We start from the raw sequence: 26,890 nt of genomic DNA, 5'->3' as shown, positions 1-26,890 counted from the left end.
AACATACATTAACCACTTCAGTCCTATATACATTTTGGCCATTTGAAAATAGCAGATCTACAAGCTCACAATGCGTCGCGATGCGCAATGTGAGCTTGTAGATCTGCGATTTTCAAAAGATTTGTATACATTTGAAGACTTGTAAGGGGACATTCTGCACAATGAGTACTTTTACTTTTGGAAGTACATTTTGATGCCAATTATTTTATACTTTCACTCAAGTACATTTTGAATACCGGACTTTTACTTGTAACAAGAGTATTTCTACATTGCGGTATTGATACTTTTACTTAAGTAAATCAAATTATTACTTTTTCCACCACTGCAATATGCATTAAAAACTAGTCCTGTTATTTAGTTCAGAGAAAGGGAGTGCTGCATGTCTGCTGTCAGCTTACTGTCTCTCTAGTATTTAATCTAAATAAACCAAACGGCTAGACAAGAAAGAGACATTCCAAAAAAGGAATGGTGGAAAACACCTTTAGCCACAGTGTTCTTTACCTGCCGTGCTGTTCTCCTTCACTCCAGCAGGGGGAATGGCTTGAAACACAGGTGGGTTGTCGTTCTCATCCTCCACCACAATGGTCATTTCGATCTGCTCCTCTGCAGTTCGGCCATCACGATATCTGGCTATTCCTGTCAGCTAGGGCACCACCATAAAACACACACACACACACACACACACACACACACACACACACACACACACACACACACACACACACACACACACACACACACGCACACACATGTTTGTATTGCTATATCCTACTTGTGCAGACACAAAGATTATATTTTATAAAATGCCATAGTTTTGCCATTTTTAACCCTAACCCTAAAGACTGCGTTATACTTAGTGTTGCGCACCAAAACAAAGTTCACAATGCCACATGCTGTGATTCGTTGAAAGCTTGTAGATCTACTATTGTGTATGTGTGCAACGCTGGTGTGAAACTAAAAACAACCCTAACCTAACCTTTAAACACCTTAACATTAACCACAACCTGAATCTTTTCATAATTGTAAAGCAAACTTTATAAAAAGTTGGAAAAGACCTCGTCTCGATCTGATTCCAGATCAGAAGGTATAACGTGTTCAAATCACATCAGGGTCATTTGTTCTATCAATATTAAATCCCATTGAAATGGGATTTATTTTTTCCTCATCTGTAAATATAGCTATTTGTCGATGACACGTATTGATGTGTTAATATTCTATGTTCTATTGATTAATTGAATACATAGGACCACAATGGAAACAAGTCCCCAGGACTTCTTTGTGTTATCCTTTTAGCCCAAATGTTTTACTGTACCTCCGTGCCATTTACATTTCTAATACTAATACTAATAAAGCATTATAAGTATTATATTTCATCTTGTGAGGTCCAGGAAGATTGTCTATAGTCTGAGTCTCTCTATTTCCAAATGCTACTATACTTCTGGGGACATATTTGGCCCTCACAAGCACACGCACACACACATACACCATTATTTCAAAGCATGCATACTCTTTTCAGCCACTAGAATGTGTGCTATCTGTTAACCCACTAGGTCAGTGGTTCTCAACCAGTGGTCCTTAAAGGAGAATTTTGGACTAAGTTTTTCTTACCTTTTCTATGATGTTATGATATCTTAGGATGAATGGTACAGTAGAAACATTTCATAACTCTATCCCGGGTCCGCTACTGCTTAAAACGTGCGCGGATAGGCCTTGCGCTAGATTGCATATTTTAATAGCTTTTTTTTTTAGATCTGGCGTTCATAGTGACAGAACACAATGCAACCAAAAAAAATTAAATTAAGTCTCGCCAGACGAAATTGAAATTTCGAGATTTCAATCTCGTCTAGCGAGACTTCTGTTCTTTTTTTTTTTTTGGACAGTGCTCTGTCACTATGAACGTCAGATTTCACAAAAAAAAAAAAAAAAAAAAGCTATTAAAATGTGTGATCTAACGCAAGGCCTATCCGCGCACTTTTTAAGCTGTGGCGGACCCAGGATGGAGTTATGAAAATGTTCTACTGTACCATTCATCCTAAGATATCATAACATCATAGAAAAGGTAAGAAAAACTTAGTCCAAAATTCTCCTTTAAGGGGTACCAACAAGCTCATAGCGCGGCACCGAGTGCCGCGCTATGAGCTTGTAGATCTGCTATTTTTGAAAAATCTTGAAAATGCACATCTTTGAATAATATTATTTTTGAAAGCGGACATTTTTAACTAAAATCTTTGCTTCTGGGGGTCCCTGGCAGATTTTCAGATGGGGGTCTGCGGCAAAATGTATATCAATTTGGGGGTCCTTGGCATGAAAAGGGTTGAAAACCACTGCACTAGGTTACTTAGATCATCCACTCAGAAACTCCTTTCAGTTTCCCAAACCAACCTCTAAACCAAAGGTGACCGGGCCTTATCCGGTCAACTGCTGTTGTTTTTAAACGTGCTATATAAATCAACTTGACTTGTACTCACGACGTATTCCTCCCTTTCCTCTCGGTCCAGGATGCCGGTGACCTTCACGTAGCCGCTGTTCTCCTCCACTATGAACAGGTTGAAGGGGGGCTCTGTGGCCCCCGGCCCCGTCAGGGCGTAGTAGAGCGTGGCCTTCTCATCCATGTCTGACCTGATCTGGACCAATCATAACACAGTTACATTCAACTCTGCTGAAGTACTCAGCCCACAGTGCTTCAGTCAAAGTATAGTTCCTGGTCAAGTATCACTCAACTACAAGTGAAAGTTGCTCTGTCAAATTTGCTCTTGAGTTGAAGTACTGGAGTAGCCTACTTGCAGTGGTGGAAAAATAACTCAAATGTTTTACTTAAATAAAAGTACCAATACTGCAATATAGAAATACTCTGTTACAAGTAAAAGTCCAGAATTCAAAATGTACTTGAGTGAAAGTACAAAAGTATTGGCATCAAAATATACTTAAAGTACCAGAAGTAAAAGTACTAATATATTTGAAAATAGCAGAGCTACAAGCTCACAACGCGTCGCCCTGCGACACGTTGTGAACTTGTAGATCTGCTATTTTCAAATTTTCACTCCCTAGAGGCCAAGGAGAAACCTTTGCCCTGCATTTTTAAAATTTTTCAAATCGGTACACATGATCTCTATATCATGTGATCAAGACGGATCTGTTTGATTTTTCATATTCCATCCTGATTGGCTAAGATTAACATCTAAAGTTTGCAGTAGTGCCTTGTTTGGAACAAAATGCCGCAAATCATGAACGCAGCGTCTGATTGCGGTGAAACTTTCCACGCACAATCACACTATGTTGAGGAACAAATGCCACCCTTTTAACATTGGTCTGTTGTAGCGCCACCAGCATGTCAAATTTAGCAAAACTCATTTTTAGAACAAAATGCCTCAAATCATGAATGCAGTGTCCGATTGCCGTGCACGGCCTAGGAAGAAATGGCACCCTTTTCACATTGGCCTATTATAGTGCCACCAGGAAGCCAAAATAACCTACCTGACCTGGCGGAGACATGTGCTCCGAGGAGCACTTTTTCTAGTTTACCCTCGATTTCACCAAGGCTAAAAACTAAAAACATGAAACGAGGTGAGAAGTCTTACTTTGGCGATGTAGCGCTCCTGGGTGTAATCTTTGTTTTCTTTAATAATCTTTGGCGGGACCACCCAGTCCCTCTTCTGACGCTGAAGGTGACGTTCAGTCCAGGGCTCTGTGCTGCTCACAGCCACACACACCTGCACAGAGAGGGAACAGAGCAATGAGACCCCACAGCAGCAATTTTTTTATTTAGTTTTTGTCAGTCTTTTGAATAAAATTCCATTTAGTTTTAGTCATATTTTAGTCATCTGGAATGCTTTAGTTTTTGTCTAGTTTTAGTCGACTAAATATAAGATTATAGTCCACTAAATCTACAGTTGATTTAGTCGACTAAAATGTATAGTGGTGGTGCGTTGATGGCGTCATAATGGCTGATTTTACACTTGGTTGCATGCTGAAAATAGCAGATCTACAAGCTCACAACGTGTGGCGCTGCGACGCGTTGTGAGCTTGTAGATCGGCTATTTTCAGAGCGCAACACCAGAGCGCAACCAAACATAAAATGACTTGTCTTTTAGTTCTACTGGATCTCTTCTCCACTAGTCCCTCCCTAACATTTTAGTCTCGTTTTTATTTGTTGACAGATTCGCCAATATATTTAGTCTTAGTTTTAGTAATCGTAGCTTAGTTTTTATTTCGTTTTTATTTTGTTTTTGTCAGTGAAATAGGGTAGTTGAAAATAGTTTTAATCGACGAAATCAACACTGCCCCACACCCAATTAACACAAATACAATTTATATTCCTTTTTGGGTTTATTTTCCTTTTTGATTATTCATTTTTTGATTATTGATGTGTTAGTCACTTCAGTTATATTCATATGACTATTATGCTGATGTGTCTGAATGTATGGGTCCTAGCCTTGGTGTAGTAATTAAGCAGCTATCCCTCTGTACGCACTTAGTAGTGATTCGCAATGAGCTGGGAACGAACCACACTCTCCCACTCAGCAAACCAACACCCCGCTGTTCCAATACAGCTGAGCTCGATTTAGGAGAGCTGTTGTAGCTGTGTCTTGTTGTCCGGGGCGCTACACAAGCAGCAGGCTCATACGAAAGGTTAAGTAACTATTCCTCTGTAGGCAAGCGGCAGACCCAGACAGCAAGATGACTAGTTCCCTGGTTTAATAAACTCATGGAGAATGTGTCTCGTGTCAGGCGTCAGGATTCCGGCTATAAGGCAGTGACTATGGCCCAGTGGAAGAAGTAAAAGAAGTAAAAGTAGCAATACCACAACATAAAAAATACTCTGTTACAAGTAAAAGGCCTGTGCTCAAAATGTTACTTCTTAGCTTGTAGATCTGCTATTTTCAAATAGCCTAGGTATAAAATGGGGCTAAAGTGGTTCATTCATGTTTTATAATATAATAATTTATATCTGCAAAGTAACTAGTAAATAAAGTTTTCAAATAATTGTAGTGGAGTAAAAGTACAATATTTGCCTCTGAGATGTAGTGGAGTAAAAGTATTGAAAATTGGAAATACTCCAGTAAAGTAAAAAATACCTCAAATTGTACTTAAAGGGATATTTCACTTTCAAAAAAACTTTGGGTCATTTCATCGTCTACACAGGCTTTTGTGAGCACCCCAGACCGTTTTTAAGTTGCTTGATTCAGTATTTAGATATTTGATATTCATTTTATCAGACACGCCCCCCTTCCTATACAAACCCATTATAACTATAATGTTAGATTCATCAAAAACACCTGTCCTTGGTTTTAGTGACTCACCCCGCCCTCCTAATATGCGAGGGGGCCGTGTTTTTTCGATAACTTTTTTTGTTTATTTGTAATATTATTTTTGGAAAATGAAAAAAAAAAAATGTAATAAAAAAATTAAACGAAAAAAGTTATCGAAAAAACACGGCCCCCTCGCGTATTGAAAGTGAAATATCCCTTTAAGTACAGTACTTGAGTAAATGTACTTAGTTACTTTACACCACTGCTATGGCCTTGGCGTATAGCAGTAGCCCTTACATTCTCACTCGCTGAGAATGGAACGCACGTTCATGGTCAGAGGAGTCCTTCCATTCTCAGGAACTCAGAACAGATCTTTTTGGTCAAATAGAGGAATGTCAGTCCTCATAAATATAACAATGTGTATCTATCCTTTCTGTAGAGTTCTGTATTTAAGGTCCACCGACTTTCAGTTGGGTGTCAGTACTGCCGTTGCCTTCAGAGGCAACCGGACGCTGTCCACCTTTTCTGCTTCTTTATCACTTTTCCTTTTTATTCTTTACTCTTATTTACTCATTATAATGATATTGTCATCTGTGGTGGCGTAGGCCTACTGTACATAGTAAAAGGCATAGTATCAATTCTTCATTCTCTCACCAAGGAAATATTTTATTTCCAACAAGCAGAGTAACAACGCTGGCACATTCTGATTGAGCATGGAGTTTCAATGCAAAGTCTATGGAGACAAGTGTCTTGGCGTTTTTTCTCACAGTGTTGGGGCCGCTCAACAGCAAAACGCATAGCAATAAACCTGAGAGAACCTCAACTTTGCATCAACCAACCAATCCCCTCCTTTCTACACCCTCCAGGGAGAACATTATTATAATTATTTTCTCCACCTCTGCCTCTCGCTGTGAGCGGGCCAGGCCAGCTGCTCCTCTGCCCAGGGCACTGGAGCTGAATACGCTGGGCGTGGACTACTGTATAGTCACACACACATCACCACTTGAAATGGACAAAAACTAACTGCTCTCTGGATGTAGAGAATGTTTTTAAACTAGAAGCTGTATCAAATGAATTTAAATCAAACTTTATAGAGCACATTTAAAACAACTGAGATTGACCAAAGTGCTGTACAGAGCAGGAGCAATACAATCAAAGCAAAAAAACATATACAGCAAGTGTCAACATGAGCACCAAACACAAATATGCACAAAATAAAACAACATGCGCTCAGATGAGATTAAAAGCCAAAGAAAATAAATGAGTCTCAAGCAGAGACTTAAAAACATTGATGGACTGAGCAGATCCCGTATATATGGAAGGGCTGTTCCAGAGCCTGGGGGCTGTAGCCGCAAATGCGCGTGAGCCCCTGGTTCTCTTACTAGTTTTGAGCTCGACCAGCAGTAGCTTGTCAGCAGATCTCATGCAGAGCTCTAGCTGTGTAGGGTTTCCAGGAGCTCAGAGAGATACTGAGGGGCCAGCCCATCTAAAGATTTAAAAGCTAATGGGAGAACCTTAAAATCAATCCTACAATTAACATGGAGCCAGTGAAGTGAGGCCAAGGCGGGGGTTATTAAGTTCACATTTTTTCGTGCCAGTCAGCAGGCGAGCAGCAGTGTCCTGGACCAATTGTCTAAGTGACGACAGTTCAATGCCGGTATATAGGGAATTGCAGTAGTCAAGTCTTGATGAAATGAAAGCATGGATTACGATTTCTAAATGTTTTGGGGGGAGATATGGCTCGACCTTGGCGAGGAGGCGGAGTTGAAAAAAGCTGATCTTGACAACAGAGCTGATTTGTTTATCAAACTTGAAAGTGCTGTCAAGGATTATGCCAAGGTTTTTGGCAGATGTGCGGAACAGCGGATGTTAGAGTTAAGGGTGTCTGGGGTATTGTAGAGTAGGGCCAGGTGTTGATCGAATATCATTATTTCGGTTTTGTTTTCATTAAGATTTAAAAAGTTACTATCCATCCAGATTTTATGTCCTGTAAGCAGTCAAGTAGTGGTTGAAATGAGTTATTTATTGGAATTGGGTATGAGGGGTAGGTATAGCTGTATATAGATAGACAACTAGACAACTAAACAACATACATTAACAATCTATTCTCAGTATTGTGACAGCCCGGAACCGCTCCTGGCGTGGGTGACAATAAATAGGTCAAGTAGTTGCTCAATATTGATTCATCATCTACAGCTGGTGTTGAATAAATACCTAATGTAGATATGTAATGATTAGATATTGACGGTAACATGGATATCGTGACACCACTGGGGTTATCCTTCATGTAGATGCCTGATACAGTGTTGATTTTGACAGCAAATTTTGATTTAGTTTTAGTCATAGTCTTTATGAATAAAATTCTGTTTAGTTTTAGTTATCTGAAATGTTTTGCTTTTAGTTTAGTTTTAGTCGACTAAATATCATAAGACTTTAGTCGACTAAATCTACAGTTGATTTAGTCGAGTAAAATGTGTTTTTGGCGGGCCGTGATGCCATCGAAATGGCTGATTTTCACTTAGCTGCATGCCGAAAATAGCCGATCTACAAGCTCAGATCGGCTATGAGAGCTTGTAGATCTGCTATTTTCGGTCTGTGACACCCGCACGCACCCAAGATGACTTCTCTTAGTTCTACTGGATCTCTTCTCCACTAGTCCCTCCCAAACATTTTAGTCTAGTTTTTATTTGTTGATAAAATTTTTAGTACATTTAGTCACAGTTTTAGCCATCATAGCTTTTATTTAGTTTCTATTTAGTATTCCTAAGTGAGAAAAGGTAACAGAAATTTTTCGCCATGGTGTTAGTCGACGAAATCAACACTGGTGTGATCCCGTGCCAGAGCTCCAGGGTGTGTGAAGGTGGAGTCGAGGTCATTAAAGGACATCTGCCACACCTGTAGAGATGTACTTCTCTTTGTTTGAACTCTAATATGTGGAACAAAATGTACTCTATGATTCATTCCTATTTTATTCTCATAATCAACTGTACATTTTAATGATTCAGTATGAGTGTTGTTATGGTTATGTCTGAACGGAGCGTCCCATTGTCTGGAGAGATACACTTTATCAATCCCTTGGGGGGGGATTAGGAACATGTTGTTCTTGCATACAGGCTTAACCCATTTAGACCTGAGGCCATTTCTAAAAATGCCTTCTGAAAAAACGTCTAAATGTTGCTACATGTCGTCTCTGTCGGGGGGGAAACCTCATATGTCCAAAACTGTTATGTTTCAGGATTCAAATAAACATTTTTAAAGGATATCTACACCATGAATTAAAGATATATATTTTATATTTAATATCATAATTTGTCCCTCAAACGTTTTTCAAACGGTTTGAGCCTAAATCAAGCCTCAGATATACTCATTCCAACTAACTTCTCTCTGGCTTATAAACAGTGTTGGAAAGTAACTAAAGTAATATGTAACTTAAAGTAATATTATTACTTTTTCCCAGTAACTAGTAACGTAACTAATTACTTTCACGTTTTGAGTAATATTATTACCTTTACTTTTTTTCAAAAAGTAACTTATTACTTTTTTTCACGAGCCTTGGTGGTACTCTGGGTTTGAGTGTGTTTATTTGATCCTGTGTTGTTTTTGGTCAATTGATATAATGGTAGACTGGTTGGGATCCAGTTGCTATGCAGGCTGCTTGCTGATCCGGTCTAGAGCGGATACGGAAACGTTGCGCACTTGTCTATGTGTGAATTATCAGCTGCGGAAGGGCGGCATAGCAGGCTTCTCCTCATGAGATATAATCGCCATTTCAGATGTGAGCAATAGGCTATTAGGCAAGTCACCAGCAGCATATTGCCCATTGCTGCCCAATGCCCACTTAACTGTAGGCCTAGACTAGTACATAGGCTGCTAGGAAGTGGAACACACTTTTGTTTTTTTTCCCTGATATTTTGTTTTGTGTCCTGAATGATGCACTAAATATCAGTCAGACAGAATGATTGTTTTGAAGTTTACATTACCTACATTTTCTTCTACATCCACGATGATATGTGTTGATATGGGAGCCTTTTTATTTTATTAGAATACATTTGTTTACAAAGAAATTAAGCACTTTATGAAGAGGTTTTTTGTTGAATTGGTTGTTATCAGATAAAAGGTTTTTGAGAGGCTGGCTGTAAGTGCGTCCACCAGCATATTGTTTTGTTTTGTTTTCCTGATATGTTGTTTTGTGTCCTGAATGATGCACTAAATATCAGTCAGTCAGAAGAATGATTGTTTTGTTGAAGTTTACATTTCCTACACACCCACCACGAACCACGATGATATGTGTTGCTATGGGAGCCTTTTTATTCTATTAGAATTACTTTTGTTTACAAAGAAATTAAGCACTTTATTTTCAGCAGTCATACAGAATGATTGATTTTTTTTTACTTGCATTTGCTCCTACATTCTGCCACGATGATATGTGTTGCTATGGGAGCCTTTTTATTTTTGTATTTTATTAGAATACATTTTGTTTAATAAACAACAGAAGTTGTTCAAAGATTGTGTCTCATGATGAGTCATTATCTGTTTGAGCCCAGGTGTTTGAATTTGAATATTTTTTTAGGCAAAAAATACATGAAATACATTTAAAATACTTCCAAAAAAGTCCTTGCGGTCTTGTTTCCATTGAGGTCCTTAGTATTCAATTCATAGTCAAATGGTTTTCATTTAGTCTGTAAGTTATGAATTCATACACAGTAAAAGTCTTAGTGTTAATATAATTGAAATGAGTGTACAAATAGAACCAAATGGACCCGTCATGTGTACGGAACACTTTTCAGAGTTAAATCAACAATGAGGATTTTACAATGTAGGCTGCAGAAAAGAGAAAAAAAACAACTGCTAATGTTGAAAATGCAAAGTCAGACTTTTGGGGAGAAAGGATGCAATTACTGGGGGCGAGAAAAAAAAAGTAACTAAGTAATAAGTAACTAGTTACTTTTGGCAGGGAGTAATAAGTAAAGTAACTACATTACTTTTTAAACAAGTAATATGTAATAAGTAACATATTACTATGTTGTAGTAACTATTCCAACACTGCTTATAAAGCACTTTGCACGTGGCGCTATTGAACCAGTTTGTATGCATGTTACTGTATCTCCTGGTTCTGAGTGGGAAAAAGTAAAAAAATAATATATATATATATATATATATATATATATATATATATATATATATATATATATATATGTTGGAACTGAAAAACAGGAGGGATTGTACCGCTAGTGACGTCACTTTCGGGGCCAAATAAGTTTGGCCTGTTTTGAGACCAATTTACATAAAACCCCAGATATGCTGTGAAAGCCTGAGTGCTCAAACTGGGGTATTTTTTGGGATAGAAGAGAGGTAGGGGAGACCCAGCCTGAAAGAGCGAGCCCTATCGATGGTCTTGAAAGGCGGATCCAAACCCAGGCGGTTGGATTCCAGCGCCGCTTCCTATTGCTTCACCAATCTATGTCCCCGCCTCCCCCCATCTTTGCTTCTGGGGGTCCCTGGAACAAAATATGTTGAGATGGGGGTCCGCAGCCAAATACATATCTAAAAATGTTTTCTAAATCCTGACAGTATGTTGCTATATCAGTGGTGCTACAACTGTTCCATGTCAAGGAATTCCATTATGTATTTGGCCCCACGGGCCACGGCCAAATACATATGGAATTCCCCCATCTCAAAACATGTTGTTCCAGGGACTCCCAGAAACACAGATCAGAGTTAAACATTTTCGCTTTAAGATATATATATATATATATATATATATATATATATATATATATATATATATATATATATATATATATATACAAAGATTTGCATAATTTGTCCACGATTAAAATACATAAATAGCAGATCTACAAGCTCAGAGTGCCGCGCTATGAACTGATATCTGCTATTTTTTAATAGCCAAAGAAATCTTAAAATGACACAGATGCGTTCCCGGTCTTAATGGGTTAACCAACCATGGGGCTTATCCGAGTTTTTCTCTGGCAAAACCCTGACATGCTGACTTGTGATTCAAATCCTTGTGTCGCTGGAATTGATGACATAATATTATGGGTCTAACCACTTGAGTTTAAGCAGAAATTACTCTGAAATCAATTAAATAAAGAATAAAAAAGGACCGCTGATTCTATTAATTGCAATTAATGGAGATGAGTATTGGAAAATGGGTAGAGAACATAATAAGGATTTCTTAGAAACGGAAGCACTATGCCCTCGGCTAACATTAGTGACAGTAGTACACATAGCTAAGCTTGTGTCACACATGCACTGTGTTGCAACCAAACCATGCATCACACAGGCTTCCACACGCTACTGGTGTTTTGACTGGTTTAATGGCGGCAACATTACAACTTTATTAGCAGCTCAATTGATGGGTTTGGAAGGTCTGACACACAGCAGTGGAATCTGTACAGGTGATGCTTTATTTCTTTTGGAAAACAAAACAGGCCATTTAACGTTGAGGGGCCCACAAGGTTTAGGTGCCCACTGGATCTGTATCAAGTCGGACGTCAAAGTCTAGTGATTTTCCCACTCAAATTCCCATAGACTTTTTTTTGTATCAAAAAATTAAACGAGTCCAGTGATTTTACTCATATGGTTTTGAAAACAGCATAAACTGATGGTGGAAAAAGTACTAATTTATATAAAAGAGTGTGAAAATAAAGGGGCACCTACATATCAACTACAATTCTCAGGCTTAGAAATGACCTAACGACCACATCTCCCATGACACATGTGGTCGCCTCCTGGCTCAGCCCGGCAACCGGAGCACATAATCAGCGTCCAGTCGTGTTGCTATAGGACTTTGTCTTTCTGTAGGAGAGTAGCATTGTCAGTTTTCCGTTGCTTCGTCAAACTAAATAACACTCACTGATAATAAATGTCACAAAATCTACGGAATCTCAGGAATGTTTTTTGACGGAGCGTGACGTGCCTCAGTGGGGACAGTGAGTCACGTGATTTCATAATGTCGTTTTTTCAACACTATGCTTCCAGGTGTACCGCCACAGAATCGATTACATTTTATCCAAACACAGACGATATCAAAACTAGAGTGCTAGTTATATCAAGACAAAGCGCTATACCTCCCTGATAGAATCGTTTTGTTTGTGGAACACATTTCTTATATCACGTGAATTTAAGAAGTTGATGGGATTTTTAATGAGAAAAACCACTTCCGTGATCCAGGAGGCCCCTCCAACGTCAACACCATAGAGGTGTTGACGTCAGGACTTCGGTACTCTATTGATCTGCACGCCGGCTTTGGTCCTGAGAAAGCATGCAAGCCTGGGATCCAAGGTTAGGGTTTAGTTCATGTTGACACAGAAGAGAACATTCGATCTGGAGAATTCTGCCGTAGGCAAAAATTCATCAGGCATTGCTATGTGCTTGCGTTGCGACACAAGTGCTGTACTGAAAGCCAAGCAATGTATTACACAGGCTGCCTCACGGATGTGGTGGGTTGAACTCTCGCTGAAACAACGCCAAACCACCAATTAATAACATAGAGTCATAGTGCACTCTCTGTGACTAAATCCTCCGTCATGCATTTCCATTTTGTTGTCGTTGTTGTGAATTTACGATGGGTGTGATGAGAGGAATTTAATGGCACAGGCACTGAACATTTTAGTTCTTAGTCAATAATACCTGCGGCTGTCTCATATACCGTATAATTATTTAACAATTAACTGGTTACTGGAGTCGTTTCAAATCAAGTGGAGCGTTTCAAAAATATTGATCCGCTTCTCTCTCCATGTTTTATGCCCTTGTTTATGTTCTGTTCCCATCAACTTTTATGGCCTGCAAACTTTAAGTGAGACAGTCACGTAAGAGTAACATTCTGGAGTTGGGTGGTTCACACACAGTGTGCCACAAGTCTGAGATTTTGTGACAAACACACATTATTGCAACATACAGTACTGTATAGTTAAAGCTGCACAATTAACTTTCCTCTTCTTCCCCGTGTTTAAATGTCTAGTGAAATGAAAGATATATGTTCTTCAAAATTTTAGAGCATATCCGTTGTCATCATATGGGCATACCTAATAATAGATGCCAAAAAAATTAAAAAAAACAAAAACATGTTTGTGTATTTTATATCAAATGTCCCTAAAAAGCCAATCTTAATTACTTCCTGTAAACAAAAACGTGCTACGTGATGACATAGATACACTTTCATGAATATAAATGAATCTTGATTACATCTACCTGTTTGATTCCCATAGCTGCACGTTCCTCCAAACACAGCTGATTTTAATTATAGAGCTACTCAGTTTTGAATCTCATTCAAGATGACATCCAGACGTTGTATTACTCATTGTAAACTTAATCAGCACACTTAAATATTTATCTGAAAACATTTTAGGTTCGAAATAAGCAACTTGGTAACTTGGTAACTTGGCCAGCGTGCCATAGCCTGAAGGGATGGAACCTTCTAGATTGGTTGCGAGGCCGTTTCAGACTGAAACTTTAAAATAAAATGACCGGAAATGTCATTGCACTGGACCTTTAAAGGGATTGTAAGCAATTCAGAGATAAACAAAGGAAAAAAATCCAGCAGTTCGTTTCCCCGACCACCAGGGGGTGACGCACGGAGGACTTCCATAGAGTAAGCAGACTTCTAAACGGGCCATGCCGAATATAGGTTACTTTATTCAGATACAATTCGCGGAACTGCCCGCCCCTGCCAGTTCTCTGAATTTTTATTTTTAAATAGGCTCTTTCATGACAAATTGACCACATATATGAAGTTAAACAACTAAATTCTATCCAAACGCTTTTTAAAAAGTAAATTATGTGCCTAAAAAACGAAGTTTGAGAGCATTTTAAAACCGAAAGTAAAAAGTTGACACGGACGCGCACGGATGCGCACATGCGTGCGTTAATTTACGGACCGGATACCCGGATGTGTAACCTAAATAGTAGGGAAAATACGGATTTCAGAAAGTGTTTCAGGAGTGTTTTTCAATGCAGGAAAACACCCCAGCATCATTATATAGTGGCTGATAGAGGGGAAAAAATGCAAAATATATATATAGAGGTATTTTTCAAATTTAGGCTTAATGTTGCCTACAATCCCTTTAACCATTTTTACCATTGAGCTAATAGAGCCTGCCTGCTTGCTCAGGGCATACATTGAATCTTGACCTTCAGGTTTGTGTTGTTAATTCAGTGGAGTAGGCCTGTCCATGAGCCTGTTGCACTGTATACGATGCACTTATTCCAATTCATACAAGGGCTGCTCAAAGCCTTTACAGTATTACAAAGAATGACATTGTACATACCCATTACAGGTATTTACTGCCAGAATCTAAGCTGAACCATCTTATTTATCTTGGCTTTTTTTTAGACTTGTTGCTGTGGCTGCTATGACAACTGAATGTCTCTCCGGGGATCAGTAAAGGTTTATGTCTTATGATAGTATCTTATCTTAACGTATCTTATCGTGTCTTATGGTTGCTGTCGTGCAGAAACCTCATATCTTTTACTTTTTACGTTTTTTTGAAAATTAATGCACTAATTCCCTAGTACATCATACAAGTACTGTATGTCGCAGAAAAGTAGTGACGATAGGGTCTGCAAGCTCACAACGCATCGCAGACTTGCCATGTAACACGTGAGCTTGTAGATCGGCTATTGTCACTATTTTAGAATGTTTTTAAAGGTAATAATACTAAAGGTTTGGACCAGAGCCTTGTATTAGAGAGTTGCGCCAATGAAGGGGCAGAAACAGCGCCAGTCACGTGGTTCATGTAAACTGGAAATAGCTACAAGGAGCCGTAGACTTCAATGCATGCCATGAACTTCCGGTTTAGGGCTTTGTCACTATTCGCCAATAGACGGCTATGTACTGTAGAAGACCTGGCCCGAAGAAGTGAACGCTAGTGTCAGAACTCTCTCTCTCTATGGGTCTGGTTTGGACATTTCCACCCGATAATATGTATTTTGTTCCAGTGTCTTCGACTGTCCCAGTTCTGCCTTCACATCATTATGGGTGGCTGGAAGTTCAATCCAATCGTTTTTCATTCAGTCCCATTTGGTTTTAGGGAACATAAATAAGTCACATGGCATGATATGGCGTGAGTATGGAGGGTGCGGTATCAAAGGAATGCGTTTGTTTATGCCAAAAAAGATGCTTGAGTACATAAAAGTGTGTGAGAAGAGCGTTGTGAAGCGTGTGAAAGAATGAATAAAACCTATAAAACATAGGCCTACATACTGTACAGTACACCGTATGTATAGTGAAGATGCTACTAAATGGACCCTTACAGGTCATTTGATGACATTTCTATACTCTCAGAGTTAAATAAGCACTGAGGATTTTACAGTGTAAATCTATGAACCCATTCAATTCGGGAACGCATAGCTGTGTCATTTTCGATTTTTTGCTTTAACCATTATTTTATACTTTGGGCTATTAAAAAATAGCAGATATACAAGCTCATATCGCGGTGCCGAGTGCCGTGCTATGAGCTTTTGATCTGCTGTTTTTTTTTTTGGGGGGGGGGGGTGTTTCTCAAAATTTTCATGTCAAGGACCACCCAAAATGATATGTATTTGTCCACGGACCCCCCCCCCCCCAACTCGAAATGTTTTGTTCCAGGGACCCCCAGAAGCAAATATTTGAGTTAAAATTGTATATAGGCCTATATTCAAAGATTTGCACCCATTTTCACAATGTTTTTTCTTCAAAAATAGCAGATCTACAAGCCTTATGAGCTTGTATATCTGCTATTTTGGAATATAGCCATAGACTTCTAAAGTGACACGGATGCATTCTCGGATTGAATGGCTTAAAATATAATAAGAATGGCCAAATATTGGTGCTCATGCACTTTTGTCCTGCGTGGGGTATTTCTTGCCCTTTTGGGCAAAGTGTTGGAGAGTGTTTGCTGATGCTGTTAGATGTTGGTTTATGCATTCATTCACCTTCTGTGTTGGTTAGTATAATCTTTCCAAGGCAGTGACATAATCAATGGGCAGAGGGGCTTTTATACATTTTAGGTGGATATTCTCATGCCTTTTCTCCTTGTTGAGTTGGTGTTTTGATGTGAAAATGTGTGAAGCGGATTTTTTCCCCCCAAAATTTTAGCTGTTCATTAAAGGAGAATTCAGGACTTTTTCTTACCTTTATATGATGTTATTATGTCCTAGGACGAGTGGTACAGTAGAACATTTCCATAACTCCATTCCGAGTCCACCGCAGCTAAAAACCAGAGCGGACAGTCCATGCGCTAGATCGCGTATTTTTATCGCTTTTAGTTTTTTCGGTGATATCTGACTTTCCTAATGACAGAAAACTGTCCACGGTGTTTGTCTTGAATGCGCCCCTCCGGAAGTCTCACGAGACGAGATTTGACCCGTGACGTCATCCAAGCCAGGATGTAAACATTACGGCGACCCATCTGGGACAAAAACCCTATGGATAATGTTCTGTAATTATGAACTTCAGATCTCACCAAAAAATGAAAAAAAATAAAAAGCTATTCAATACACTATCTAGACCGTCTGCTCGGGTTTTTAGCTGCGGTGGACTCTGTATGGAGTTATGAAAATGTTCTATTGTACCACTCGTCCTAGGATATAATAACATCATATAAAGGTAAGAAAAAGGCTAGTCCGAAATTCCCCTTTAAATGTGTGGTGAGAGATTTATGTTAATGTGGTATTTTCCTCAGTTCCAGGTGCTTTAGAAACAACATTCCTGTGGGAGGAGGTGAAAGAGCCTCTAACCTATCATTTTATCTCAAGCCGTGACACGTCTAGAAGAAATCATTTTACGTGATGGTAAAATAAGTGCATCATGTACACAATGACAGTGAATGCTCATCAAACACCCAAAGAGACCTCTAGGAAATGTCTCATCTGTTTACCAAAAACACTATTGTCACTATCAGCTTGAAACCTTGTCCAGTATGTCCAAAACTGTGACTTTTAATGAATTGATGAATAAAAATAACTTTAGTTTCATTGTATTTTGTCACAAACTATGTAAATGTTTTTGTTTTATGAATAAAATGTCGGTGTGTTCATTTCTGTATGGTAGAGTATGTCAATACAATATAACTTTGTTATGTTATTGTTGTATTCTGTCTCCCTGCTCTTCTATTGAGACATTTAGATCGTGTCAAAGGTCATGTCTCACCTAGACACAGGATTTGACATACATTTTGACGTGATTAAAATGTATTACATTTATCCCCTGAGCAAGCAGGCAGGCTCTATTAGCTCAATGGTAAACATGTCAGCACAGCATGTCGGTTACATAGTGCTGCTTTAATGACCCATATTTTTGTGTGAAAACGTGGAAAAAACATAATCAACTTTGGGTTATGGTGTGAACTGCACACTGCAGTTTCAGTGAATGACAGAGGACCATTACATCCCACAGAGGTGTTTACCAGGAGCTTTACTGCATTACTGCAGGGGCAATTATGCATGAATTCCGTGATTAAATGCCACCACAGACATTAACCACTTTGTATAAACATTGAACAAGCAGTTGGGAAATTTGTGCTTGGTAGATTACGTCTAATGAATTGTAATATTGCCATTGCTAATGTCTTGTTTCTTTCTTGATGCCAGTGGTGGAAAGTTGTTAATGTAATACTAGGTAACGTTTTCAACAAAACTAAAGTTAAATTGTATATCTTTTGTCAGTGGCAAAAGTTTCACAACACCCACTCCATGAATTTCACCCCCGGAAGCCTTTTATTTATATATTTTCTATTGAACGGTGAAGGGGGGGACTTTCCCGGGAAAATGACGTTCCTGGCCAACGTCATGACGTCGTGGCCGACGTCCCCAGGAACTACCGCAACGGTTTCCTGTTTGGCCAGGAACTACCGCGGTAATAGCAAAAAGGAACCTCACGCTGATGTTAAGAGAATGTAGGATTGGAAGATCGAAAAAGAACAGAAAAAGAAAGCACAGCTCATGGTAACTAATGCTCCACTGGCTAAGAGAAACGATCCGTAGATAGTATAAAACAATTAAAAGATCGCTTTTTGAAACGCTTCCGGTGAAAACGAATGGAATTCTGGGTAATTGAGGATTACGGAAATTGTATGCAGTGACGGTAGTGACCAGCAGAGGTTGCTAAAAATCGTTATTTGGGATTCTGCATTGTACAACTTTAAGTACATGTAGGCCTACTATTTTTAGTTTTTTTTTTTTACTTTACTTTTACTTTCTTCAGTTTTACTTCTACACCCTTACAGATTTTAGTTACTAGTTTCTTTGTAAATTCTGATTATTACAAAACATACAAATACTTCCGCTCTATATACTTTGGCAATTTTGAAGACGGTCTAGCTAATAGATCTGCTAATTACAAAAGTGTTTGATACAGTTTGAGAACTTGTGAATTGGGACAATTTGCATTGGACATTTACTTTTCGTACTTTAAGTATATTTTGAGGTCAATACTTTTGTACTTTTGCTCAAGTACATTTTTTATACTGGACTTTTACTTGTAACCGAGCTCTGAAAATGAATTCCGTACTTTTCCCACCCCTGCTTGTGGTGGGGGAAGAAAAAAAACAACACCAAACAAGATCCAATAGAAACAGCAGAATAAGATGTTTGGCATTGCCCACACCTGAGCACCTGTGCTGCTCATCACAAATGCATGTTCCTTACTAGTGGGGCGTCATAAAATGGAAATAAACAGGCTTTCCAATGGAATAAAAGTTATTGCCAAGAAGCATTGTTAGAAATAATATATAACATTTTCACAGACAGGCTGTCTGCCTGTGAGATAGACATAAAACAAAATTGGGTGAGAAAGTCGTAAAACTAAATTGGGTGAAACCATAAGCCCCATCCAACTCCATTGGCAGAGTATGAATTGAATTGGTATGGTTTTTAAACCGCACCCCAAGACATAAACCTTCGTGTAGTCATGAACTCAGACCTTAATATCAACAGGCACATTAACACAATTTCAACACAAGTCAGTCTATTATCACCTTAAGAGACTTATGTCTCAGCAGGATTTGGAAAAACTAAACAAAACGATGGTAACACTGTCTTTACATGTCTTCCTAAAGTTGATCAGACAACTGCAGTTGATTCAGAACGCTGCTGCTCAAGTCCTTAAGTCCTTACTAATACCAAGAAAGTGGATCATATCACTCCAGTTCTTAGATCTTTACACTGGCCCCCTGTCTGCCAAATTACATGTTTTGAGCACTTTGTTTTGCTGTGTTGTTGAAAACGTGTTACACAAATAAACTTGTCTCGCCAACTTGCCTTCTAGCACTATGTTTTACTGCCAGTTGCATGTCTGTGAGAACCAATTAAATCCATAAGAGACCACAGTGACTAATACTCAATACGTTTTAAGCTCAATGTGTTCTTTTTGTCGCTGTTCCTGTGCTGTCAGATATTTCTCACGACAAGTGACAGTTTCGAGTGTATTCATTGTTATGAGTCACACCTCGTTCACACCTATATTCAATCAGAGGTAAATTACTGTTAGCTATAAATGTACACACTACAATAGAGGGATGGGTGTAGATATATAGGCTACATAATTACATTATGTAATTACAGCACGTCATGCAAAGTATAGAGTCCAACTTCCTGTACAGCAGTAGAGTGCATTTGTAAAAACCTGACACAGGTTATGAATAATGTCACAATGGAAAATAAGCTGACAGAACTCATAGGGCTGTTATAGGCAGCATAATCATTATCATCATTATTATCTATAAATGCGCACAATCTCCATCTGTCTCTCTTGTCTGTGACTTTCCCTCACATTATCTTGAGAACCGTCTGACTGATCAACTTCAAACTTGTCGTGTGTAGCTCCGATGACCCGAGGTTGTGGCCTGCCGATCGGAAAGTCAGTCGGATGAGCGATTGTCCTGAATCGACAATCCACAAATACCTGTACAGTATGTCTGTCTGTCTGTCTGTTTGGTGTCATCTATAGAGGCTATGCGCGTGACATCATCGTACCCGGAAGTTATGCGGGACCGCCTACTGAGTGGCAAAAAACTACTTTCTGGCCTTCACAGCCCATACATCCAAACAGAAAAATCCCATCTGATTGTATTAAACAACGTTAAACTCACCAACATGGCAGCTGTAGCCTGTATGGAAAGCTTGAATTATCCTCTTTCTATCTGCAAAGTTTGTGTTTCTTAAAAATCCACCGTAGAGACATGTTATGAGCTACTTTCTGTCAATAAATTCCGTGCAGGTGATTATTTTTCTAAGTGTCAGAGTTTGGAAGCGCTCGTTTTCAATAACGCAACGACCTGCTGCCTCCTGCATTATGTGACATTTAGAAACCGGTGGTACGCAGGACCATTGAGTGATTTCCAACGAGTGCTTCCAAACTCCAATGCTCCATGCAATGTTTTGCCACTCAGTCTAGATGAGGGGGGCGTATCCCGGTGGAAAAGTGACGCATGTGCATACTCTCTATATGGTCATGGTCATAGTACTGATGACAAAGACTGTCCTCCAAGTACTGATAAAGGGTACAGCAGCACTAACATGACAACATGTACAACGAATATTGACTCGCCGAGGGGCATGCGTTCCCCACAGGCATCGGCCTAGTAATAACAATCATAACCATAATTATTATAAATAATAATAATTTAGTCCCTTTAGTTGTTACGGGGATATTTGTAAACTATACATTTGCACATTATGTAAAATGTGTCCTATGCATTAAACCACTTAAACCCTATTGTAATTAATTGACTGCGGTCCCCCTGGGATCTGTATTTTGCCCCCTCCTTTTTTGCCCCTTCACTGAAAATAGCAGATCTGCAAGCTCGCAACACGCTACTTACGAACATTGGCTATTTTTGGCAAATGTTCGCATATTGTCTCTGAAAATTTCGCCTGGCATGCCAAGAATAGGGACGCTATAGCGTTGATATGCTTAACACATCAGTAGCAGTGAGGAACTGCCATTAACACAGCGGCTGGGGAGCAGTTAGGGGTTACGCTTCTTGCTCAGTTTGGAAAATCGAACTGGTGGAAAGGCAACATTTTCAAGATGGCATCCGCGATGGCTGCCGGGAGCTTAATTAAAATGGATATAAACTGGGAGGGATTATGTAAAAGATTAATGGAATTATGTCTCAGCAGGATTTGGAAAAAACGAAACGAAACAAAAATAGAACATTATAATTTTTTTAAACGATGGTAACGATGCCTTTACAAGTCACCCTAAAATGTATCAGACAACTGCCGTTTGGTCCGACTGGCCCCATTATAACTAACCCTATCCCTAACCCCATTATAAATAAGGGACCAGGGACCCCCAGAAGCAAATATTTGAGTTAAAAAATGTTGCTCTAAAAATATATATATTCAAAGATTTGCACACATTTTCATTTTATTTTTTAAATAGCAGATCTACAAGCTTTTAGATCTGCTATTTTTGAATAGCCAAAGAAATCTAAAGTGACACAGATGCGTTCCCAGTCTTAATGGGTTAAATCAAAGCTGAAAACCTTCCTACCTTCCACTCTTATCTCTATAGTCTTGTCTTAATGTTTTGAGCACTTTGTTTTGCTGTGTTGTTGAAAACGTGCTACACAAATACACTTGTCTCGCCAACTTGCCTTCAAGCACTAATGTTTTACTGCCAGTTGTATGTCTGTGAGAACCAATTAAATTCATAAGAGACCACATATCCCTGTTGAACACTTGACTAATACTCAATTTGTTCCTTTTGTCGTTGTTCCTGTGCTGTTAGATATTTCTCACGACAACAAGTGACAGTTTCGAGTGTATTCATTATTATGAGTCACACCTCGCTCACACCTATATTCGATCAGATAATTTCCTGACGTGAATTACTACGGTTAGCCGTAAATGTACACACTACAATAGAGGGATGGGTGTAGATAGATAGGCTACATAATTATATTATGTAATTACAGCATGTCATGCAAAGTAGAGTCCAATTTCCTGTACAGCAGTAGAGTGTATTTTTAAAAACCTGACACAGGTTATGAATAATGTCACAATGGAAAATAATGAGTTATGATAAGCCGCATAATAATTATCTATAAATGGGCTTGTTTTTAAAGTGTAGTTGCTTATTTGGGTTTGCTTCTAAAAATGTTTTAATATTGTTTAAACCAGTGTTTCTCAAACATTTTCGTGTCAAGGACCCCCAAATAAATTAATATGTATTTGTCCACGGACCCCCATCTGAAATTATAATTTGTGCCAGGGACCCCCGTACTAGATTTGTGTTGTTAAAATGTTTCATAAATATTCCGCATTTTGCACTTAATTTTCTTTCGATTCTTTTGAAAATAGCAGGTCTAAAGGCTCACAACGCGTCGCATCGCAACATATTATTTTCAAATAGCCGATGCATATAGGTTTAGAGTGCTCTTGGCCTAGGTCACTTCTTTTGGGCTTGTTTTCATAAACCAGGTTGCTTATTTCTCTCGCAAAATCTGGCAACACTGATGCTCCACGACCAGTCTACCAGTGTCATACTGTTATACTCCTTATAAACAGTTATATGTTATATGCATGAGTACTTTTGGATTTCATTTTCTTGATGAACTAATTCCTAATTATTGTATATTTTATTATGATCAAACGCAAAAAATAAATAAAGAACAAAATAGATCTAAAAAACAACAACAAATAAATACTGTCTCACACCAACTTAAACACACACTTTCTGTGCTTTGTAGCTGCAATTTGTGGGAAGCTTTTACAAAATAATACCACCCTCTCTTTTATACCTGTTGTAAACTTGTGTTGTGACAATAAACTAGAAGATGATTTGAGTTGAGTGTTGTGTCTTGGCCTTTTAACTAGTTTTCTCTTAATAAAGTTGTTTATTTCGTTTTGTTGTAAGGCGACTTTGAGTACAGAGACAAGCTCCATATACATTATTATTATTATTGTGGCAAGACAAACAAATGGTGACAGACTGATGTGAACGTATTGTTGAACATGTTTTGGTTGGAAATCCTCATTACCATGGACACTACACAGGTGTCCTCTCTATCTATCAGCTTTAAACCTGTATGCAAGAACATGTTCCTAATCCTAGGGATTAATAACGTGTATCTCATCTCTCCAGACAATGGGACACTCCATTCAGACATAACCTTAACACTATGTCATAATGAATCATTAAAATATACAGTTGATTATGAGAATAAAACAGGAATGAATCATAGAGTATATTTTGTTCCACATATTTGCGTTCAAAGAGAAGTACATCTTAAGGGAAGTGCATATACTGTAGGTGAATCAACAGCAGCTGGAGTAAACAAGCACAACAGTGCACTTTAGACTGTTAGACTGTCGATTTGTAAAAAGAAAGGTAAAAAAATAAAATAGACAATCTACAATCAGTGCGTTGTGAGCTTTGTAGAGTAATGTAGACCCTATAGCATCCCAAAATATAAGGATGCTAGGGTTAATGTGGTTAACATAAATCTTTAAATAAATTGTGATATTATCAAACATTTCCCATAAGGAAATGCGTTTAAATTAAAACTGTCATTTTAGATTTTAGCTACATTATTTTATACTTTGGCTATTCAAAAATAGCAGATATACAAGCTCATAGCACTATGTGCTTGTAGATCTGCTATTTTTTATTGTGATTTTTTTTGCTAATCTTTGATTATATATAATTATTTTAAAGTGGAATTTTTTTAACTAAAATCTTCGCTTCTGGGGGTCCCTGGAACACAATATTCTGAGATGGGGGTCCGCTGCCAAATACATAATATCGATGGCCAAAATGCAAAACCTCCTAAGTGCAAATTTCATGATTTTCGGATTTCACTGTGGATGAGGACTATAGGCTATGCTGCACATGCTCAGTCTGTCTGCAAGATAGTCCCGCCCCTCATTTTGTCAGAAAAAGTCATTTGACTAAAACCTCCTATCTTGTTCAGTGCCAATTAGTGCTAAAATGTTGAAGCGCAAAACCTCTTATCTGCACCAGAACTAGTTGAGCAGCAGACAGAGCTGAAACTTGGGAATTCTATGTTATGTAGACCGTCTAAATGTCTTTCAGTTTGTAGTAATCAATTATTTTCAAAATAAAAAAGTGTCTTCCACCCTTACTAGTTAAGTATTTGTTAGTAACTGTCAAGTTAATTGCATTGCCTTGTTGATTGCTAATGATTAGTGTCAGGTGGTGAAACTTTTATCACACCAAGAGTGTGAGTTGATCAAAAATGTTAATGGTATTACTTGTTACAGTACTGTAGAATGTCTTGATCTCAAAATGAGCATAAAAAAAGCATTATTTAACAACATAATGTTTGTTTGTAAGCCTAACTATTTCTAGGTAAAAACCTCCTATGTGCATCTATGTAGATAGGAGGTCATTTTTAGGTATAGATAGGAGGTTTTGGCATTGAACATTTTGAACTTGTGGTTAGAGGTTGTCATTGCTGCTTAGATGTGAACGTCCATGTCGTGATTTTTTAATAATTACAGATCAAAATCACACATGAACACCGTGGCAGCCAACAAACCTGTGAGAATATTGTGGTGTGTTGGTTGGAGGGTATAGGGTATGGGGGTGGGATGGGGTTTGGAGTTATGGGGTGTGGGAGGTGTGGGGTGGCGGTTGGGGGGTTATGGGGTGGGGGGTGCATGAGGGTTTGGGTGGGTGGAGTTTGGGGGTTGTGGTGTGCTGGTTGGGGGCATGGAGATCGGGGGTTCTGGGAGTGGGGGTAATGGGTTGGGTGGGATTTGGGGGTATAAGGGTATGGAGTGGGATGGGGTTTTGAGTTATGGGGGTTGAGAGGTGTGGGCTGGCAGTTGGGGGGTATGGGATTTGTGGGAGTGGGGGAGTATTGCAGGTGGTGGAGTTGGGGGTATAGGGTATGGGGGGGATTATGTTGAGGGGGGCATAGGCCAGTTAGGCCGGATCATATAGGATTGGGTCTTTGCGATGCGATGCAAGAGTGTGGTCTAGCCAACACCAACTCGGGACTCCTGAAGTGGGATGGGGGTTTGAGTTATGGAGGCGGAGATGTGTGGGCTGGCAGTTGGGGGGATGGGGTTTGTGGGAGTGGGGGAGTATTGCAGGTGGTGGAGTTGGGGGTATAGGGTATGGGGGGGTATGGTCTAGCCAACACCAACTCAGGACTCCTGAATCGCTGCCCTCCACACTCTCCTATCTAGCATCAGGGTCTTGATCAGGGTCTTGAGCTCTACAGTGTTGTTAGCTAAGCTGTTACGCCGAAGTTCATCTACGTAGGGTGGTGCACTTATTGTCTTTCCTGGCTTTGCCCTGGGTTGGCTCCCATAGTGTCAGTTTGCTTGCCACTAGTTATGGGTGCCTGACGCAGTGCCCTGCCTCATCCTTCTCTCTCTGACTTTGTCTGTGACCCATGGTAAGTTACCGTAGAGGACCACATTTCTGATGTGGTCCGTCCATGTGACTAGTGCCATTCGTAGCATTCTTGTGTAGACTCCATCCAAGGCCCTTTCCTGTTGTGCTGTGACGGTCCATGTCTCAGCCCCATACAGCAGTACTGACACTGTAGCTATACGAACAGCCGCCTCTTGAGGTCTTCTCCCATGTCTGATTTCCACACTCTCCTCATCCCATGCAAGGCATTCTAGTCAAGTACCCCCTGGACCTTCAGGTCCTATTCCATTGAAGCAGTCCAGGCCCAAGTTATTTGAAGTCCTGGACTGCCTCGAGTAGCTTGTCTCCATCATTTGAACCATCTTCTCAGGAACTCAGTAGGCCCAGAGAATGTTCATCAGTTTCCCCAGGTGGATGGTGCCAAAAGCCTTTTGGAAGTCATGAAGGTGATCACCACTGAAAGATTCCGCTCCCTTACTCCTTCCAGTATCCTCCTCAGCACCAGTATCTGCCCGCCTGCTGTTCGCTCCGGGCGGAAGCCGTTCTGCGAGTTTCTCAGTACAGGGTCTGAGATGGGTCTAAAACCTGCGACTTGTGAGCTCAGGCTAATGCCTTGGAGGTGTCTATCTTGGTGAGGTCGCCTGACTTTGGTACTGGATTGATGATCATTTTGCGCCACAGCTTCGGCAGCTCGCTAGACGTGTGTGCTTGATAAAATCCAACACCACCTCGTCTATGGGCACATACATCACTCCATCCTCCCTGAAGCTCTTGCCTCACTTGATAGTAGCCTTGGCCCCCTGGTACTCATCCATGGTGAATGATCTGTCTTCCATGACCTTCCCATACCAGACGGGAACATCGGATCATCCTCTTCTTCGGTTGAAGGAGGATTTCCTAGGAGTGTTTTGAAGTGCTGGTACCATGTTTCAACTCGTTCCTCTGCGCTTTCTCCCCAGAAGTCTGAGAAGAGCTTCTGCCAGAAACGTCATTGATGAGCTTCCAGTTCTTGCCATGCTTCTGGTTAACATGCACCTCTTTAATGTCCCTGATCTTTTGGGTCAGCTCCTGTTGTTCCAGTTGCATACACGTGGTATAGCTCCTCCTTCTTCCGCTTATATTCCTCCCTCAGACCCTCTCCCTTTTGGTCAGCGACAAAGTCCCTGTGTGCTGCTCTCATCTCCTCCCTGGCTTTGGTGATTCTAGGGTCAAGGCATCCGTCTTTCCTCCTTGCTTATAGGCTCTTTAAGACATTCAATGATCTTACATACTATTCCACTGTCCACAC

At 39.6% G+C, this 26,890-nt stretch overlaps 1 protein-coding gene across 1 annotated transcript in view; it reads right to left on the bottom strand.

The window, feature by feature from the left end:
• LOC308086797 (desmoglein-2.1-like) overlaps positions 1-26,890 on the bottom strand; it is a 60,654-nt gene that overhangs the window by 29,308 nt on the left and 4,456 nt on the right. Inside the window, 3 exon segments of the mRNA XM_080430443.1 lie at positions 502-643; positions 2,469-2,624; positions 3,579-3,710. Of these exon segments, the coding sequence (XP_080286569.1) occupies positions 502-643; positions 2,469-2,624; positions 3,579-3,710 (430 nt within the window).

The sequence above is a fragment of the Gymnoscopelus braueri genome, assembly GCF_963280865.1.
Source record: "Gymnoscopelus braueri genome assembly, chromosome: 6".
NCBI lineage: Eukaryota > Metazoa > Chordata > Actinopteri > Myctophiformes > Myctophidae > Gymnoscopelus > Gymnoscopelus braueri.
This window is presented reverse-complemented; position numbering and strand designations above follow the sequence as displayed.